This window comes from Dasypus novemcinctus, chromosome 9 (genome assembly GCF_030445035.2).
Source record: "Dasypus novemcinctus isolate mDasNov1 chromosome 9, mDasNov1.1.hap2, whole genome shotgun sequence".
Taxonomy (NCBI): Eukaryota; Metazoa; Chordata; class Mammalia; order Cingulata; family Dasypodidae; genus Dasypus; species Dasypus novemcinctus.
Genome location: NC_080681.1, coordinates 5017234 through 5038837, shown reverse-complemented (window position 1 = coordinate 5038837; position 21604 = coordinate 5017234). Strand labels below are relative to the sequence as shown.

The 21604-nt window shown below is 38.9% G+C and overlaps 1 protein-coding gene across 4 annotated transcripts in view; it reads right to left on the bottom strand.

The window, feature by feature from the left end:
- Positions 1–21604, bottom strand: part of SPAG17 (sperm associated antigen 17) — a 284808-nt gene that overhangs the window by 24090 nt on the left and 239114 nt on the right. For all 4 annotated transcript variants that reach the window (XM_058302965.2, XM_058302966.2, XM_058302967.2 and 1 more), the window contains 6 exons: positions 15658–15757; positions 14729–14852; positions 12816–12947; positions 10910–11046; positions 5756–5940; positions 3270–3330 (listed from right to left, as the gene is read on the bottom strand). In XM_058302965.2, the coding sequence (XP_058158948.1) occupies positions 3270–3330; positions 5756–5940; positions 10910–11046; positions 12816–12947; positions 14729–14852; positions 15658–15757 (739 nt within the window). The remainder of the gene's footprint in view (positions 1–3269; positions 3331–5755; positions 5941–10909; positions 11047–12815; positions 12948–14728; positions 14853–15657; positions 15758–21604) is intronic.

Here is a 21604-nt window from a genome sequence, read left to right as displayed (position 1 = left end):
AGTTTTAACATGCAATATTAATATATTCATCTTTATACCAATACAGTTACAGTATATAATTCTTAATATTTTTATGGAGGAATGGGCTCACAAAAGTAAAAGTGCCTAAGGACTATAAAATTCATAATGTTGCCTTGATTCTGGTTAGACAAGAGTTAAGGAAATATAGGAGTGAAGAGGTTCTAGGTCTGCAATTCAGTTTCAAATAATTCAGAAAATTTATTTTTCTTTTCTTCTGGATGTGTGTGTGTGGGGTGGGGAGAGAGATAAAGCAAATGTGAGAAAATGTTAGCATGGGGAATCTGGGAGAAGAGTATATTACTGCACTATTCTTGAAACTTTTTTCAAAGTCTAAAATTATGTGAAAATAAAAAGTAAAACCAAAATATGACAACCAAGAACTTTATCCTCAAACATTGCCCCACTTCAGTCATTTCAAAAAGTCCCATGATATTCGAATACACTTAGCTTAAGGCATGGTTCCGCTCCAAATATACATGATCTGTTGGGTAGTGTAACGTAGATTTAAGATCAGACAGATTCTATCTTGAAAGAGCTCACATCTTGGTTTTAATACCTATTTGGGCAAATTACTTATCTCTCTAAACCTCAGCTCCTTCATCTATAAAGTTGGCACTAATAATAGTCCCTATATCAAAATTATGTTACGTGGATTAAAAGTGGTAATACCCATCAAGTACTAGCATATAGTAAAACCACACTTGTTAAATGGGAGCTTTACAAGCATTTAGCAGAATTACTTCATAGATTAGTTAGGTAGAATTATGTTAAAAGAGTGGGACCTGGGATAAATTGAAGAAGCAAACCGGGCACTATTTAGGAAAAAGCACGAGAGAACAAAACGTCAGGTTGTTGGAAGTGGCACTGAACATACACCTATAATTGTGCAATTTCTCGGATGTCAGCAGTGAATGTCTATTTCTTGGTCTCTGGTTTATAAAGATAAACTTAATTTAAGATAAATATAAACACAATCTTAAACTTCCCCTAAGGAACTGGGTGACTCTCCACAACGTGCCTGCGCTGGCCCTCCCTCGGTTTATAGCACTGCTGGTGCAGGCATGTAAAACGACAGATCCAGGAGAGGGGGGCAGACTTAGTTTGAATGCCAAACTGCTCAGATCTGAAAGCTCCGTGGAAGTCATTTGTACTAACAAAGAAGAAACATGATCTGTAATGAAGAGGAACCCAGCAAGGCGCGGGCTTCTTGCCTGGCTCATAGGAATGAACACTGGCCAGGAAAGAAAGAGTTGTTTATGTTTCTGAGCTGCCTCTCCAGGAGGTGGGTTAAAAAGCAGACTCAGGAACGGTTCTCTGGAAAGAATAAACCAGAAACGACCACATGGAAAGCAATTAGACAGAAATGGAATTTTTTCTTCACTATAGTTTTATAAATAATAGAACTGAAAAATGCTTCAACTTTTTCAAGAATGTGTTTGTGACTGTGATTACTGGAGGTTATCCAACAGTCCTGCCTCTGAGACTCGATCCTTCGTTCTCCAAGCCCAACAATCAGAGCAGGGCTGGGTCAGGATGAAATTCCCATGATGGGAGCTGGCATGTTGCCATCACACAGGTTGACTTGGGCTTTGAGGATATTCATTTGGTGCTGGCAACTAACCAAGCTGAACAGTGGTTAGATTTACATATGGGGAAGTTGAGATACATTTTTGTCAGAGCCAAAACCTACCTACCATGAAAAAGGAAGGAAAAAAAAAAAAACTTAAGCGTATAGAGTGAACTTCAAAGAACACATACTGGGTTTTTAGTACCTATAAATGTTGATCCAGCAGTCATTCTGGCTTTTGGCTTGATCCCTACTTTAAATTAAAATGAGATTTGCTAACTTCCCAGAACAGTAGAAGAGGGTTTTGCTTTGGTTTTTGACTTTGCTTTATGGTGTGAAGATTCTGAAACTTTGACACAGTACGGTGAAGAATTATTTCAGAAAGGTACTCATGAATTAGTGAATTTAATCCCCAAATTTATTTTCGTTTGGTGTTTCAGCCTGCATACTACTGTTTAATGGAGCATAAGATAATAGAGCTGGAAAGGGGATAAGAAATGATCTAGTCCAATCTTTCTTTTTAACAGATGAGGAAAATGAGGCTCTGAGGATTAACTACAATATTATTGAACTGTTTGGTGGCATGGTTGTGGCAAGAAACTTCTTGACTTTCCACTATACCAAACTGATCCTTCCAGCTCCTTTAAGGTCTTTGACGGCTCCTTTAAGGTCTTTGGACTCAGTGAGCACTGGGTGCCCTTTCATGGACTGGTTGATCTTTCTCAGTGTTCTCATGAGCAAGTTTCCACCCATGATAAATGGTTCACCTATCTACTAGCCTTCCCCACTTCATTCTTTCACTCAATCACACAACCCTTGGATATCCACAGTGGATATATGGATATACGCCGGGTCTTCCTGTGCCTTGGTACTGTTAGTGGCATGTGGGAGGAACTCAAAGTTTTTTGAGTGGAATGGAAGCATTGCTAATGCAGATGATGCTCTGACCCGGACAGAGTATTCCTTGAAACAGGTGTTATGATTTACAAGCTTGATTTTATTCTCTTCTGAGACAAACTTTTGTGTGCATCATACTATAGTTTTGAAACTATAAAGTCAGTGAGAATATACAATTAATACACATTTCTCCCCCTAAACACTCCATTCTTGGGAATGCATCAAATAAAGTCGGACAGATAGAAATATTTTTATATGTGTTTTCAGAGATCTTGGAGAAATGAGGCAGCTGATAAATTTAATAAATACATTATTTCTTCATATAGCATCAAACAATATTCTCTGGCAAATCCTAAGAGAGCAAACAAGATTTCCATAAGGTAGAAAGAATGGAATAATTGCTTTTCAAAAGGATTTCTCACTTTTGCAGCAGGATTTGTTACTTAAATAATCAGCTTTCTAAGTACCTGACAGATAATGTTTAATTGTTAAAGGTAGCTTTCACACAGCTGTACAGGAATACTATTATTGTGACGAGTGAGGTGAGCTTCAGAAGTGTTCCCAGACATGGAAACTTCAGGCCTGTTCACACATTGGAGCTGGCTTGTGGTTATTCCAGGTATTATACCAATACCTGGAATCTTTTGCTTATGACACCTAGGAAAATTAGACTTATACATGATTTAAACCGAGTGAAGAGGGTAATTAAAAACCCACTTTAATGCAAACAAATACGCGTACACACATGTACACACACAGGCAACAGATAGCACATAAGACTTACAGGCCCAGGTTTGTAAGTCACTTTCAATCCAGTGCTGGGTGGAGGCTGCTTCACCCTAAACCTAATAGGCAAAAAAAAGAAGAGGAAAATCCTTAATGCCATAATGAAACACCTGAGCAATAACGAGGTAGGATGCTGTAAGATCAGAAAGGCGATGGCATTTGTTGTGCGTGAGCAGGGGGCACCCACCAGTAGAAAGATGCTTTACTTGTCCATGGGGAGGAGACTCGGGCCCATTCACAACCTGCCTTCCAGAAGGTCTCGCCAGAGCAGGACTGGCTGAGCCTGAGCGCCAGCCCCTTGCTGCTCCTGCCGGTGAGCTGCTGGCCCGGACGGGTGTGGGGTGTGGGACGTGGGGCTGCTCGTGGCAGGCAGCGCCAGCACCAGCGTTGGCTGCCAGGTGTGAAGGGGAAGAGGGAAGGTGGGTGTTTTTGGAAAGCAGTGGAGCGTGGGAGCCAGGCTTGCTCTGTCTTGGTGTGGGATTTGCATGTTTGCGGAGAGGAGAAACCGAAAAGGTGCAGAAAATGTTGAGGAGCTGGAAAAGCTGTGTGCTCCTGCGTGACGCTTACTGATCTCTTTCCCACCCTGTGGTGTGAGTTCTGCTTGAAGGTTAAAGACCTGGAGTAGATTAAAAGACCAAAGAAAGCCTCCCTCCATCCGGGCCCCAGCTCGGCTCCCTGTGCCACCAGCTTGGCTGTCGGTCGTGGAGTGACCGCTGAGTTTAACGACTGAGGAGTGAAATCCCTGCACTAAAGTTCTGTACTGGATAGCCAGGGTCTACAGGGACGGGTCTCATTCCTTTCAAGTTGACTGTTTCTCCCACCCACACTGCTGGCAACAACCTAAAATAACAACAGTGTCTGATCTTGTGGCCTGAGTTGTTTCTGAAGAAGCAACATTATTACTAAAGTTGGGGATTTGTCTCAACTAAAATGGGGCAGAGATCTTTTTCACTGGGTGCTCCAGTTGTTTTGTTACATCTGATTTCCTACTGTGTGTCCAGATCACTAAACTTCTTAAAGGACTTGGCACTCAACTCTAATAATAACAGTTCTACCATGCAATTAATATGAACATTTAGTCTATTGTTATGAAATAACAATCACAAAACCCCACATTATGCTTATGTTTACTTCAAGATAGCACAGAGGAGCTTTTGTATTTGGGAATGATCTTGGTTACAGAAATAAGGTAATATTTATCCGACAGAAAACACTAGACTGAAATTCCACACAAATCTAGTGACCACACTTGTGTTCATCAACAAAGCCAGATTCCTGTGTGGGGAAGCAGATATGGCTCAAGCAGATGGGTGCCCACCTACCACATGGGAAGTCCTGGGTTCAGTTCCCAGTGCCTCCTAAAGAAGGTGAGTGAGTCAGCAAGCGGGCGCAATGACTGGGGCAGAGATTTGATGCAACAAGATGTCACAATGAAATGACTGATGCAGTGAGGAGACACAATGAGGAAACACAATGAGAGACTCAACAAGCAGGGAGCTGAGGTGGCTCAAGGAATTTAGTGCCTCCCTACCACATGGGAAGTCCCAGGTTCGGTTCCTGGTGCCGCCTAAAAAAAAAAAAAGTGAGCAGACACAGAGAGCAGACATTAAGCACAAAAACAATGGGGGTGAGATGGGTTGGAGAGAGGAGAAATAAATAAATAAACAATCTTAAAAAAATAAAAGATTCCTGTATGGTGGAGACAGCAACGAACTCAGGAGACCTGAGATCTAGTCTTACTCTGGCCCCTGCAAGACCTTAAAACAAGTTACTCAGTTACTTCCTCTAAAGCAATATCCAACCAAGGTCTCTGAAAGTTCTAAAATTCTGTTGGCCTTGATCTGGAAATGAGGGACAGTCTGTTTGGATTTTTTGTGTGTTTGTGTTTGTGTGTGTAATTGAATGCCAGTATGCATATTTTTCACTGAGCATACAGACAGTGAGCATGGTTATTTTAGTAATTTCTAAGTCAAATCTTAGAAGATAAAATGACCCCAAAGATTCAGGTAAAAAAAAACAGTGTTTTGCCTTGATTGAAAACACTTTTCTGATCATAAATGTTACCTTGTATTATTATATTTGGTGGATTTGAGAAATAGACTTTCAAGTTTTATGCTTGAGCTATTATAACATTATGTGCACTACCCCTTAATATCTTCTAGTGCAAATCAAGCCTTGGGTTGCTTCTACCAAAGTCTGAATAATGCTAACGATAGGGCCAGGAAGTACCTACCACATAGTTGAGGCTTGGTAAAACTGATTTGTTGAAGAACGAACGAATGAATGAATGAATGAGTTAAATGATGGAATGATGGAATGAAAGGATGAATGGATAAATTAGTTGTGATGAATGAATGATGTGAAAATTCAATACATAATTACAGTTCAGTTCCAATAACATTCATTGTTTTAGATAGGCAAAGACAAGTCACAAAGTGAGCAAGGGAAGGTAATCTGAGCAGACTATTGGTGTCTTTGCCTCACCTGCAGAAGTCCACTCCGACGTTCTTGAGCTTCACGGTGGTGGCATAGGTGTGCCCTTCTTCAAGCACACCAAACTTTACTGATGATGGGAGAAGATGGAATCCAAAAGGGGATGAATTTGCATTATTAATGGCAGCTGATGCAACAGAAGATGTATTCACCTTTCCTCCAACAGAATCATGCACCTTTGCAGCAAAGGAAAATTAATAAAATAAAATAAAATGGTTTTATTTTGGCTGCCCAAGACACTCTTATCACCAGAGAAAAATAACTGCTTGATTGGATGAGGAAATGAACACTTCGAGCCTCTATAACGGTTAGGCTAATGTGTCAACTCAGCCAGGTAATCGCATCCAGTTGTTTGACTAAATAAGCACTGGGCTAACTGTCATACAAGGGCATTTCATGGACCTTAATCATCAGTGAGTTGATAGCATAGGTGGATGGTTAAATCTACAATCAACTGAGGAGCTTGCTGTCCGCAGTGATTGACATCCCATCCAATCAGTTGAAGGCCTTAAAAGAGGAAATGATTTCAGCATTCAGAGAGAGAATTCCCATCTCCACTTCAGATACCCAGCATCTCCTGGCAACTCACACCCTGGGGAATTTGGACTTGTGCATCCCCACAGTTGTGAGAGAATTTTATAAAATCTCATACTGTTTACAGATACCTCCTGTCAGTTCTGTTTCTCTAGAGAACCCTGACTAATACAGCTTGGTACTTGGAATGGTTCTTGAGAAACGGAATCTTAAAAATGGGATCCCTTCCTTGTACGTATACTTACCTCCAGCTTATCAGAGATTTTACCCATGTAGGTGTCAGCCTACATCCTTCCTCTACCCCCCAATTTCCTGTAAGCCTATCATCCAGTCTCTAGCTCTCTGAGGCAGCTTGGTTTTCTTATTTCATATCACTGAGGTAATGTAGTATTTGTCCTTCATTCTGAATTGGTTCTGGGATTTCTGCAATTGGCTCTCTACTCTAGATTCAAGGGCACTGATGACTTTTTCCCAATAATCAAGAGGCCACCGACAGTCCATGGCATGAGTTGGAATAAAGATAGGCAAAATATCACCACTGGATATGACCTCGTCCACGCTTATGTGAGATGAGAATCTGGGTGAGATGGTTTTTTAACATCTTAACAGAGTTTTATGGAGTTAAAGGTACAATGACGTTGGATAATTGTTCCAAAACATGCTGGGTATAGTTACAAAAGAAAGGGTAGGAGCTGAAGGCTTCAAATTTATAACTCAAGCACCGCATGATTAATGTGGAAGTTTCTATGTGTGCTCTGAAAGAAAATCTTGTTTCATGCTACTGCAGACTTGAGACCTCTGAAAACCAGGCTCCGAATTGCATTGTATGAGTAGCAGAGTTACAACAGAAACTAAAATCTCGAACTTGCAGGGTGTCTGCTGTTAAAGTGAGGGCATTGACGGGAAGAAGTGGAACCCTGAGGGTTGGGATGGAGACATGTGGGCTGATGATATTGGTGGGGATATTGAAATCCTAAATTCTACTGAGACTTTGCCAGATAAACCTGTGATGGTTTAGCCTGAGACCACCCAATGTCAAGCTTGCATCACCCAACCTCCAGCCTGCCCCAGGGAGTCCAGATCTCCGTTCTACCCTGAGGAGGGTAGCACCGAATCTCAAGCCTGCCCCAAGGAGTCTCACCCTCTTCCCTGATCTGAAGAAACCATCTCCCAACCTCCATCTTCCCTGAGGAGGATGCCATCCGACCAGCACCTGAAGAGATTAATCCTGTCTCATCAGATGAAACTGCAAGGAACGCCCTGAGGTAGCTGGTTTGCAAGACAATTCTGATGCTTCTCCTTACCCGCCCCATCACCCTCTTCTCTTCCAGACCTAAACTTGATTAAAATTACAAGCCCCTAAAAGTGAAGTACAAAGTGTGACCCACGAGGAAATATGCTACACTCAAAAAGAACGGCATGAGTTTTCCAATTTACATAGATAGAAATCAAAGGAATATGTGTGGGAATTTATATTAAGGGTATGACATAATGGTGGAGGGAATATAAAGTTGGGTCAGGCTGAATTTGATATGGATCCACTCAGCAGAGATTCTGGATTCAATGTTACAGCTCAAGGGGTCAGAAGGGCCCTAACGGTTTGTTGGGGTGGCTGGCTGAAGCATGGACCAAAAGATGGCCTACAGAACCTGAGGTCGAGATGCCAGATTTACCCTGGTATATTGCAGATGAGGAGTTCTAAAGATTGGAATGGATTCACCATTTAAGACCCGCCCATGTACTCCAGGAATCTACTAGAGGACATACTTTTTACCAGGACTGCAAGGAATAAGTTTGTGAGACTAACCCCGTCTTCCCCAAAGGGCTCTGCGGTTGCTCTTCTCTGTAGGGCAGAGATTACTGTGGGAACTGCGGTCATGCAACTAGAATCCTTAAATGCTATGGGGATAACTGGGTAAGTAGCAGCACTTAATCGCCAAAGGTGAGGTGGGCGTGGCCACCACAATGAAAGGCAGACTCAAAGCGGCCATCAAGAGCCGGAGTCACATGCTGTGTATGGCTAATAGATCAAGGGGTACCTAGAAGTGAAATAGATGGGTAGTCTACTAAATTCCTGCTTGATGTGTATACGCTGAAGAGTTCTAAGTCGAGTAAACAAACTCTAACTTGAATTACAGAAACAGAGTGTCAAGGCCCCTCAATCAATGCCCAGACTTGAGACAGGTTATAGACGTAGAGCGCCTTGAATGGGGGGAAGGCCAGGTGCCCTTGGGTAAGGGCCCTGTTACACGCCCAAAATATATACTGTTAATCTTCCTCTCAGCTGTCTCCAAAGAGCCCCAAATCTTTTACCAGGGTAGCTGTGATTGGGGAAAAGGAAACGATCAGCCATTTTGGGATTAGACACTGGCTCAGAAGTGACATTATTTCCAGGAAATCCAAAACGTCAGTGTGGTCCACCAATCAGAGAAGGCACTTATGCAGGATAGGTGATGGATGGTGCTTTAGTTTATGTCCATCTTACAACAGGTCCAGGGGGTCCTCGGCCCATTCTGTGGCTATTTCCCCAGTTCCAGAACGCATAATTGGAGTAGACAGACTCGGTAACTGGCAGAATCTCCACATTGGAGCCACATGACCAGTTATAGAAACAAGGACTAAAGGTCATGAATATTTCTTCCTTGTTTTGTTATGGGTATGCTTATATATTTACATAAAATGAATATCTTTGTTTTCCTCCCTATCCTTTCAACTTATCATATGACATAAGTTGTTTTTAGTTTCATGTTATAATATTAATAGTTAAGGATGTCAAGTTTACAAGTGACTATTACCCAAAGACTTCCACCCTGTTCTGGAGGAATTTAGTGCATTTCTGGTTGTACACAGGACAGCTGAGTACTGTTGCGTGGAAATATATATATATATATATATATATATATATATATATATTATATATAAGTGTATACGAATATATTATATATATATTACTGCTTTTATTTAAAGACTAATTATGGTTCAAGGTGATGTGTATGGCTGTAAAGTTAACGAAGGGTGGACTGTGACGGTTAGGCAAATGTGTCAACTCGGCCAGGTAATGGTGCCCAGTCTGGTCCAGCAAGCACTGGGCTAACTGTAATACAAGGGCATTTCATGGACTTAATCATCAGTGAGTGGATTGCATAGATGGTTGGTTATATCTACAATTAATGAAGAGATTGCCATCAGCAATGCATGATGTCTCATCCAATCAGTTGAAGGCCTTAAAAGAGGAAATGATTTCAGCATTCAGAGAGAGAATTCCCAGCTCTACTTCAGATACCCAGCGTCTCCTAGAAACTCATCAAGGACCTTCACCTGAGCCCCTGGTGTGCAGCCTACCTGTGGAATTTGGACTTGTGCGTCCCCACGGTTGTGAGAGACAACTTTATAAAATCGCATACCATTTAGAGAGAACCCTGACTAGTACAATCTCATATAATCCTTACGACAGCCCTTTAAGGAGATATTTTAGGCTTCATTTTAACGATAAGGAAGCTCATGTTCAGTTAGTTGAAAGACAGACAGCTTGCTCAAGTGGTAAGCATCAATGTTTCAAACACGTTTGCCTGATTCTAAAGTCTGTGCTCTCTCCTCTGTGCCAGGGGTTCTCAAACTTTAACTTCAAAACAGATTGCCTGAAAAAACAAAACAAAACAAAACAGAACAAAAAAACAGATTGCCTGGCCCCACCCCCAGAGTTCTTCATTCAGTAGTTCTCAGAGGGGGTCCAAGAATTTGCATTTATAACACGTTGTCAGGTGGTGCAGCTGCTGCTGGTCAGATAACCACACTTTGAGAACCACTGCTCAGTGCCCTCATTATTCCTCAGATCACCTGGGAACTTGCTACAAATGCAGGTTCTTAGGCCCCACACCAGACTCTCCAATCAGAATCTGTATTTTAACAAAAGTCTCGGGTGATTCTTACACACATTAAAGTTTGAGACACACTCCTATCATGCATCACTTATACACATTACAATAAATTCTGTGATGGCAGTGAGCACAGTGTGCTATCAAAGTGACCAAGGATAATTATCAAAACTTGATGGGTGGGCTTTCAGAAAGCTTCTCAACAGAGCAGAGGCCTAATCTTAATCCAAAAGTTGGAGGATGGAAAGCACTTGGGGCTTTTAAAGAACTAAGGCATACCCACAATGGCTGAAGTACAGCGAGTAAGGCAAGGTGAGGGTGGAGAAGCAAACGGATTATGCCATATGAGCCTTGTAGACTTAAATTGTTAGAATAGGATACTAAGAGACACAAGACGGGTGTGAGCAACCAGTGGTCTACGGGTCAGCTGTCTTTCCTAAAAGTAGAACGTTGATCTGCAGGGTTTGCCAATTTCTGTGGTATAAGAACACCCACTGTGGCTGCTTTCAAGCTACCAGTGGGTTAACAACAGGCTCATAAAATCCTTTCATGAGCCTGAATGAGCTGGCTCCCTCCAACCACTGCCCTTCCTTGTCTCGGTGTGGCTGGAAGGCCTTCGTGGTGAGATGGTAGGTACAGGAGACAGTGTCACGAGCGGCTAGAAATTAGTAATCATGATTCAGGTTTGCTTGAACTGTTGACTGGCTTTGGGAAAATTACTCCTCTTTGATTTTACCTGCATGAGAGATTGAGACTTGGGCTTGGAACTCAGCAAGTAGTGAGGTAACCTCACTTTCTCTTTCCTTGCTTGTCCTGCAACATCTTGCAACAATGACTGGGTTGGAATTTTTACAGGCACATAAGATTCTGGTTCTGTTAGAGAGAAAGTTGAAATTAATTTATTTGTTTTCTCTAAGAAATTATCATAAAATATATATGTGTATTTTCCCCTTTGGCTATAAAATTTGGGAAAGTATGTACAAGTGCACCTGCACTGATTTTAATTTCTAGATGTCTTAATGAGATTTATTTTAGAGAAGACCAAATCGTTAAAGGCATCAAATTCTGTCTGACATAAATGTCAGCCTCTTTAAGATGTGGTGGCTGCATGACCTGCATCATAGTTATTAGATTACAGTAAGAGGTTGATCTATGATTTGCATTTAAATTTTACCTTTGGAATGAAGCTGCAAATTTACAGTAAAATGCTGTACTATGAGAAAGTATCACAATTAATTCATCTGCAGTTTAACCCTTCTCAGAGTTACCAGCTTGAAAATGATGCTGTTGACTACCTCTTGAATTACTTACATCTATCACCCACGGGCGCCCACCACAAGTAGGCTTTTACTAGTGTGTGCTGCTTTTTAGTGTTAATAACTCTTACCATACTAGAGACAAAAGTGAACAGTTTTCTATGTCTTTAATATGGTGTTTTATAGTATTTTTAAAATTATCCTGCATAGTATTTAGATTACCTCATTGTCCATTTTGACTTGTCTATGTTGTTTACAAGTGAAAATTGAAAATGTTTGAATTGTATGTTTTTTAAAGGACAAAAAGGAGATGTTTCGAATGGCATTTCACGCATGTGCAGTCAACTTTATGGACTAAAGCACTGTTTTGCCTTTCTTCAGACCATGGATGTTATATTCTCATTTTATGCCTAATGACCTTTTCTGTCAATTATGGATATTTTGAGGTTTAAAAAAATTACATTGATTAAAAATAAAGCATAAAATGTTGGCTTTTTTTTTTTAAAAAAAAGGTCTCTTAACTGAATCTAACTCAATCAAACAGCACCACAGCCATAGAAGTGGATTAGTCCAAAGAGCATGATCTTTTCTGGGAGTCACAACACTTCAGACTGTCACAGGGGACACAATTCTATCCATAACACCCCTACAGCATCAAGTTCTCTCTTGCTGTTGAATTATTATCATTTGAGAATCAAATGCCCTCCCATGTCTAATCTTAAAAAGGAGGAAATCTCCTTTGGTCACACACCCCCCTCTAGCTGCAATTCCGTTTCTCTTTTAAACAAAACTCTTGGGGTTAAGTTGTGTGCTCTTGCGGCTGCTGATTCCTCTTCACTCCAGCCTTCAACTGGCTTCCAGTCCCCGCCATGCCCTCCAGCTCCTCTTGTCAAGTTCACCAGACATCTCCATCCTTACGAAATCCTGTGGTCATTCTTTACCTTGCTAGACCTCTCAGGAGCATTTGATACACTTGAAACACTCACTTCCCCTGGCGTCGGTGATACCCCCTCCTCAGCTCTTCCCCTACCTTCTGGCTCCTTCTCAGCTGCCTTTCCTGGCTCCTCCTGCTTTGCCCATGTTATATGTTCTATCAGTAAGTCACACAAACTCTCACAACCACGAGAAAGAAAATAAAACAAAATTTAAAAAGCTAAAAAAGTATTCGTAATGTCTTTCCTTCAATCTGGGATTTACACTTGTTCTCAAAATATTTTTTCACGTATGTCGATATGCTAAGAAGCCTCGCAAGGCTCCATAGCTCCAGGCTCTGTGACCCTTTTGCGTTTTTCCTGAGATGGCCAACCATAACCCATCTCTCTCATACTCCAAAATAACACAATCAGTTTTGGGAAAACAATGAGATAAATCAAATGACCACCATACCTTCAGTAGATTTTTTAAAAATTTCAGCTTGGTTCTGACCAGTGGATTCCTTGATATGCACAAGATGCTCTGATTTTGGAAGACTTAGTGTATCTGAGGATTCCTGTTCTGAAACCTTTTGTGGCTTGGACTCTAGAAAATCCAAAACAAATATTATGAAGTGAACTTTTAACAATGACACAATGACTACTATAATTTCTATTCTCCTTTACAATGAACAAGGTGCTTTTCCTTGCTCCCTTTACAAAGGCTAGATATAAGGAAGGTATTAAGAAGTAGGGGTTTTTCTTTATATGATGTGGGGTTTGCCATTAACAAATAGGACAGTGTCTGCAAATCTCACACTCCCTAGGAACTGGTTAGTTTTTTTAGGCATTCTAACCACATAGTAGAGTCATCATCTTGTTGGGCTATGAAGCAGAAGCCAAATAAATTGGCTCTATTTTTTTTTTTTTCAGGAGGTCCTGGGGATTGAACTGGAACACCGTGCATGGGAAGCAGGTGCTCAGCCACTGAGCTCCATCTGCTCCCCTGGCTCTAACATTGCAGGCAAGTGCAACTGAGGTGTGGTTCAAAAAAGCGGAAAGGGTAACTGAGAAGTTTCTAATCTTGACTCCATTCATTACTATGAAATATATCACTTTATTAAGTGTATCTCTTTAAAAAATAGGCGCCATCTGAAGTAAATTTTAAAGAAATATATCTAGGCACGGGGAGACAAAAACACCTCAACTTGTGTGCCAAGGAACTGGACAGGTGCTGCCTGGGTCACTGTGCTGAAAAGAATGCTCTGCAGCCTTGCCCGCTTTCAAGGGAAGGGCGGGTTGCGCTTGCTCTGTGCTGGGTGCTGTGTGTGCAGGGAGGCTGGGTGGCAGCCCAGGGACATCAGTTTGGGATCCCCTTTATCCCTACCGCATTGAGAGTCATTGTTGCATCCTTAATCTTTGCTTTGCAAACTTATTTTGTCTACATTGCCTAGAGTTATACGTTTTCTTTGGCTGTGCTTATTCCAGGCAGCTGAACTTCTGGTATTGTACAGAAGGAAGTTTCCTTGTCTGGGGAAACCTATCATCTATCTACTCAATTTATTAAAGAGAAGCACTACATTTCATTTCATCCCTAAATTCTTCAACATGTATCTACTGAAAGAAGGCATTCTGCTACTTATCCACCACACCCTCATCATGCTCAAGAAAATGAACAATAATTCTACAATACCCTCTAATACGCAGTCCCCCAATCGCACTTCAGAAATTTCTCCAAGGTTTATGTATGGCATTTAATTTTTATGTCTCTTCAGTCTCTTTCATCTTGAACAACAAGCACCCCATCTTTTTTGTTTCATTATCACAGATTTTTGAAGAGTCCAGACCAATTGTCTTACAGAATGTCTACATTCACGTGTTTCCTCTTGAGTATAATTTGGCTACAGATTTTTAGCAAGAATTCTACAAAGGTAATATTCACCTAATAGTGCATTACATGAGAAAGCACGTAACGCTAGGTTGTCTCACTATTGGTGATTCTAAAATTGGTTACTTGCAAAAGGTGGAGATTGCCATATTTCTCTGTTGGAAAGACACGTTTCCTTTTTATTAGTAGTAAGTTATACACATGGGTGATACTTTGATGCTGTGTGAATTCCATTACTCCCTTGATTTTTAAATTAGTCGAGTCTTCTGAATGATTTTAGGTAAATTTCAGGCATACAGGAAGAACATTAAATTTTACTTTAATCACATATTAGTTTCTTCACATAGCACAGCCAAACCTGAACTATGCAGATCAAAGTTGGTTATATCATCATCTCAGACAAAAGGTGGTAGGAGCTAGTTACGTTCTAAGAGACCATTGTGAGACACTATTCAGTTAAGCACATTTAATAGGAATAAGAATTATACTAACAAAATTACCTGAATGAAGAGCACATGTATTCTGAACAGATGTTTTGTTTGTGTCTTCATCTTTTTTGTTTGCATCTTCACCTTTCTTTGTAAAAGGAGGAAGTTTTTTGGAAAGGGCATCCAGATGATTATACTTAAAGGAAAAGCCAGAAGATATTTTAGACTTACACATGGCTGAAGGTAACAGCTACAAGCACATAAAATTGATGAAAGCCTATTTTTAAGACCCTTAAAAACTAAAAAAAAAAAAAAATAAGAGCTGGAAGTCCTTCAATAGTTGATAAACTCCATTCTGATTTTTGCTAATTGGTCATGATCATAATTTACTATAATTTATTCCCTAGGGGCCTTTAATTATTACTAGCCCTGGAATTTTCATAGAAATGAAGAGAGGTAAACACACGAAGACATGCACTTTCCTTCAGGGTTTCAGTGAACTCCCAGCTCACGAGTGAAGGTTGGTTTTTCCTGTGGTCCCACTTGTAGGCTCACACAGAAAAGAAGAGGGCACTCTGCCTCGGTGGGCTTCCAAGAACTCACAATATCATGATGCTATCTCAGTAGGTGATGGATAAGGAAATCTTAATAGAGCAAACACTTCAACTTGGGATTTATCAGAGAAACGTCGATATGGAGAATTTTATCAGTCCTCCCCAAAAAAGGCTTGAAATTTGAAATACATGGGAGAGGGGAATTTGTAGTGATAAGGCAAGGAGGGAGAGTACGTGGTAGTAATCCACTGGGAGAGAAGTTCTACTTCAGTGCAAGATCTGAACGTTTCCCCTTCATCTGCATGTTAGGATGTAAATTTGAAGGGTACTGGTTAGTCAGTCAAGCTGATGAAGGAGAATTAAACAATATCAAGAAAGGTAGATACATATGTATGGTATCAAATTTTATAAAGAGCTTTACAACTATGATTTATTATAATCAATTACCTGAGACTGATATAACTTGCTCAATTCAGATTTGAAGTAGGGTGGTACAATTTTATTCCTAATATTCATTAGGTAATTTTGTGTTTCTTCAATATTCTTCCTGGTTGATGGTTCCATAATGATGCAAAAGAAGATACAGAAAATTAAAAATGATAGCTGTTTGTATTTCAGTTCTAAGTCCCAGAGAAAATCAAACGGGATCACAAGAAGTAAAACTGATATGAATCAACATCAGATATTTTTTGTTAACTTGTTTTGATTTGTTTTCTACTTCTTTTAAAATGAGTCACATTTTCCTACTTTGGAAATCAGACTCTCATCTAAGGAAGGAAATAGTATCATGTATTAGTTTGGTTTTGCAGTTGATCTCAAAAGACTAATAACCACACATCTCTATAATGGTTCATCTTTCTGCATATCTTTAAATTTTCTCTGAGGTTTGAATGCCAGCTAGAACCTCTGGTTTCCATAATTTCAGTATCAGGTTTACAAAACAAAACAAACCCCCCAAAATGCATGAGGAATGTTTTATGAGTAATGTGGTCAGTGGTCACAGAGTAGAATTAAAAGCAATCACAACAATCCTGCTAATGTACATTTTTCTCCTTCCTTAACTTATTTGAAAAAAATCTAATATGTAGATAATGTATTATTGAAATTATAATATACAGAAATGTAATATATATGTACTATATTTGCCCATAAATGACATGAGTAAAAGCAAATCTGTAATAGACTATAGAAATGATGATATGGTAAAGTAGCAATTGTAGAATTACTGGGTTTGTTACATTAATAACATGTAATATACATATCAATAATATCACAAAACAGGGAAAAGGGACTAGGACTATAAAGGAGTAACATTTCTATTCATTATTTGAAATAAGCTAATATAAATCTGAATCTGATTCTGATAAGTTAAAATATATGTGGTAAACCCAAGAGTAAAGTGTGTTTTTTTTGAGCATAAGAAAATAACTTAAAATAATATAGTGAAAAAATCATTAATGAAACTAAAATACTACATTAGAAAATAGTCACTCAGTGTAAAAGAAAGTAACAAAGGAGGAATAGAGAAACAAAAAAGTCATGAGACATATGGAAAACAATAAATATGATGGCAGAGGTAATACAGACTATATCAATAATAATAACATTAATGTGAATGGATTAAAATATCCAATCAAAAGGCGGAGGTTATCAGACTGGAAAAACATGATCCAACTATATGGTATATACAGAAAAAACACCTATGAGTTAAAGACATAAAAAAAAATTTTAAAGGATGGAAGAAGCTGTTATCACACGAATGGCAACCACAGGAAAGCTGAAGTGGCTATAATAACAACAAATAAAGAAGACATTAAAACAAAACTATGACCAGAGATATTATCATCAACAAACTAGACAATGCTGGTGACTAAATATCATTAAGATGTCTATTCTACACAAACTGATTTACAGATTCAACACAATCCCAATAAAAATTCCAACAGCCTTTTCTCTGCAGAAATGGAAAAGCCAATTATCAAATGTATTTGGGAGTGTAAGGGGCCCCCAATAGCCAAAATGTCTTTAAAAGGAAGAATGAAGGTGGAGGATTATCACTTCCTGACCTTAGAGCATATTACTTAGCTACAGTGGTAAAAGCAGCATGGCTGGGAAGCAGACTTGGCTCAGTTGATAGAGCATCCGCCTACCACATGGGAGGTCCAGGGTTCAAATCCATGGGGCTCATGACCCATGTGGCGAGCTGGCCCATGCGCAGTGCTGATGCACACAAGGAGTGCCGTGGTACACAGGGGTGTCTGCCGTGTAGGGGAGCCCCGCGCCCAAGGAGTGCACCCCATAAGGAGAGTGGCCCTGTGCAAAAAAAGTGCAGTCTGCCCAGGAATGGCACCGCACACATGGAGAGCTGACACAGTAAGATGATGCAACAAAATAGTGACACAGATTCCCGGTGCCACTGACAAGAATATAAGCAGACACAGTGAATGGACATGGAGAGCAGACAACTGGGGGGGGGGGGGGGGGGAGGGGGGGAAGGGGAGAGAAATAAATAAAAATAAGTAAATCTTTAAAAAAAACAAAAACAGCATGGTACTGGCATAAAGACAGACAGATTGGCCAGTGGAACCAACTAGAGAACTTGGAAATAGACCCTCATATCTACAGTCAAGTGATTTTTGACAAGGCCATCAAACTCTCCCAGCTGGGCCAGGACAGTCGATTCGATAAATGGTGCTGGGAGAAATGGATAGCCATATCCAAAAGAAAGGAGGACCCCTACCTCATATCTCATACAAAATTAACACCAAAAGGATCAAGGATGTAAATATAAAAGTGACAACCATAAAACTCCTAGAAGAAAATGTAAGAAAACATCTTCAAGATCTTGCAGTAAGAAAACATCTCCAAGATATTGCAGTAGGTAGCAGTTTTAAGAAACCTTACAAAGCATGAGCAACAAAAGAAAAAATAGGTAAATGGGACCTCCTCAAAACTGAACACTTTTGCACCTCAAAGGACTTTGTCAAAATGGTGAAAAGAACCATGGCTAGTTCAATGCTTCAATATTGGTTCATCAACTGTAACAAATGTACCACACTAATGAAAGATGTTGCTAATGGGGCAAAGTATGAGGGGGGAGTGGTGGGGTAAATGGGAATTCCTTATATTTTCAATGTAACTTTTATGTAATCTAAAACTTCTTTAAAAATAAAGGGGAAAAAAGGGTGAAAAGGCTGCTGAGTAAATGGGAGAAAATATTTGGAAATTACATATCTGATAAGGGTTTAATAAACATGATATATAAAGAGATAATATAACTCTATAATATTATAATATAATAATATTATATTATATATAATATATATAATAGTATAATAGAATATATTATATTATAATGTAATAATATTATATATATAATATAATATATAATATAACAGTAAAAAGACGAACTACCCCATTTAAAAATGGGCAAAAGACTTGAATAGACAATTGTCCAAAGAAGAAATACAAATGGCAAAAAAAACAACAACATGAAAAAATGTTTAACATCACTAATGATTAGGGAAACATAAAACTACAATGAGATATCATTTCACACCTATTAGAATAGCCACAATTAAAAAGTTGGAAAACTACAAGTGTTGGAGAGGAAGTGGAGAGGTAGGCATGTTTATTGACCATTGGTGGGAATGTAGAGCGGTACAGCCACTGTGGAGGACTGTTTGGCAGTTCCTAAGGAAGTTGAATATAGACTTGCCATGTGAACAGGCAATACCATTACTAGGTGTATATCCAGAATAAATGAGAGTAGTGACATGAACAGACATCAGCACACCTACTATATTCATAGGCACATTATTCACAATTGCAAAAAAAAAAAAAGATGGAAACAACCCAGGTACCCATCAACCAATGAACGGATAAATTGTGATGTATACACAAATAGAATATTATGCAGCTGCAAGAAGAAACGAAGTTGTGAAGCATAGGATAACATGGATGAACCTGGAGGACATTATGTTGAATGAGGCAAGCCAGACACAGAAGGACAAATATTGTATGACTGCTCTATTATGAGCTAAATATATTATGTAAACTCATGGAGTTAGTAATTAGAATGTAGGTCACCAGAAATTAGAAGGAGGGTAGAGAATGGAAATCTGAGGGTTAATCTGTGCAGAATTGGTAAAAATGGTTGTTTGTGAATCTTTGGAAATGAATAGAAAAGGTAAAAGCACAACATAATGTTTGAAACTACCAGGGCTAGTTTATGTGTATGACAGTGATTGAAAGGCTGAGTCTAAGGTCATGTATATTAGTGGAAGGAAAGCTAAAAAATGTAACATGGGAGTGTATAACATAGTGAAACTTCATGTGAAATATGAATATGGTTAATATTGCATATATGAGACTGTTTTTTACAAAATATAAATACAAATAACCTAGAGACACAGAAACAGAATACAGCTATGTATGGAAGGGAAAGCATAGTGAGATTGAAAAAGGATGAGTTTTTGTTTGCTTTTTATTATTATTATTATTGGAATAATGAAAATACTCTAATAATGATTGAGGTGATGAATGCACAGCTATGTAATTTTACCAAATGCCATTGATTGTATACTTTGGATGGATTAATCTTTTATTAATATGTATCAATGAGATTGATTTATTAAAAATAAAAGGGACATTTGATAATGATAAAATGGCAAATTCTCAGAATGATGTAAGAATTATACACATATATGCATCCAATAACAGAGCACAAAAATACATAAAGCAAAAGCTGTCAGTAATGAAGAGAGAAATAGACAATTCAATAATAATAGTTTTCAATATCCCAGTTTTAACAACAGATAGAGCACATAAACAGAAGATCAATAAGGAAAGAGAACACTAGAACACTGTAAACCAAGATGACAGATTGAATCATGTTCCCACAAAGACCTCTTCAAGTCCTAAACCCTGGTCCTGTGGGTAGAAACTAATTAGTAGGGATTTTTAAAGATGTTAAGGCCCAACTCCATCAGGGCGGGCCTCAATCCAATATAACTGAAGACCTTATAAACAGAGGAAGTTGGAGTAGGGTGGTAGCAGAAGACACAGGAGGAGACTGAAGGAGATTGCCGTGTGATGAAGGCAGAGACTGATCATCCACGAGGCACCACCAGAAAGCTAGAGACTGCAGAAAGTATGGTCTGGTTGTACCTTGATTTTGGATATATCTCGTGTCTAAAACTGTGTGATAATAAATTCTTGTTGTTTAAACCATCCAGTTCTGTGATATTTGCCCTGACAAACTAAAGCAACCAATTAGACATAATTAACATCTATAGAACACTCCACTCACCACCAACAGTTACGGACTGGAATATTCTCCAAGGCAGAGCATATAGTGGGCCACAAAACAAACTCCAAGATATTTTCAGGTTTTAAGGATAGAAATAATACAAAGTGTTTCTCTAACCACAATGGAATGAACACGAAATCAATAAGAGGAACAAAGTTTGGAAGTTCACAAATGCATGGAAATTAAATAATACACTCTTAAATAATCAATGGGTCAAAGAAGAAATCAAAAGAGAAATCAGAAAATACTGTGAGAGGAATGAAAATCAAGTCAGAACATGCAACATTTATGGGATGTGGAAATTTATAGCTGGAATGCAAACATTAAGAAAGAATAAAAATCTCAGATAAGTAACCCAGCTTTCCACCTTAAAGCACTGGGAAAATAGGAGCAAGTAGAAAGAAGGAAATAATAAAGATTAGATGGGAATTAATGAAGTAGGAAAGAGAAAAGCAAAAGAAAAATTGTGAAACTAAAATTGGTTCTTTGAAAATATCAACAAAATTAAGAAACCTTTAGCTGGTTTAACCAAGAGAAAAGGAGAGAAGACTCAAGTTACTAAAATCAGAATGGAAAGAGAAGACATTACTATTAACCTTATAAAAATAAAAGGGTTATAAAGGAATACTATGAACATTTGTATGCCAATGAATTAGAAAACTTAAACGAAATGGGAAATTCTTAGAGACACAAACTACTGAAATTGACTCCAGAAGAAACAGACAATTTTACAATTTGACTAGACCTGTAACTAGTGAAGAGATTGAATCAGTAATCAAAAAACTATCCACAAAGCAATGTCCAGCCCCAGATGGCTTCATTGGTGAATTCTATCAAATCTTCAAATAATGAATACCAATTCTTCAAAATTCTTCTAAAGTAAAAGAGGAGGGAAATTCCCAACTCATTTCATGGGGTCAGTATTACCCTGATATCAAAACCAGAAGAAGACAGCAAAGGCAAAGAAAACTATACACCAACATCTCTTATGAATATAGATGCAAAAATCCTCAAGAAATTACTAGCAGACTGAATTCAGTAACACATAAAAAGAATTAGACACTATGACCATGTGGAATTTAT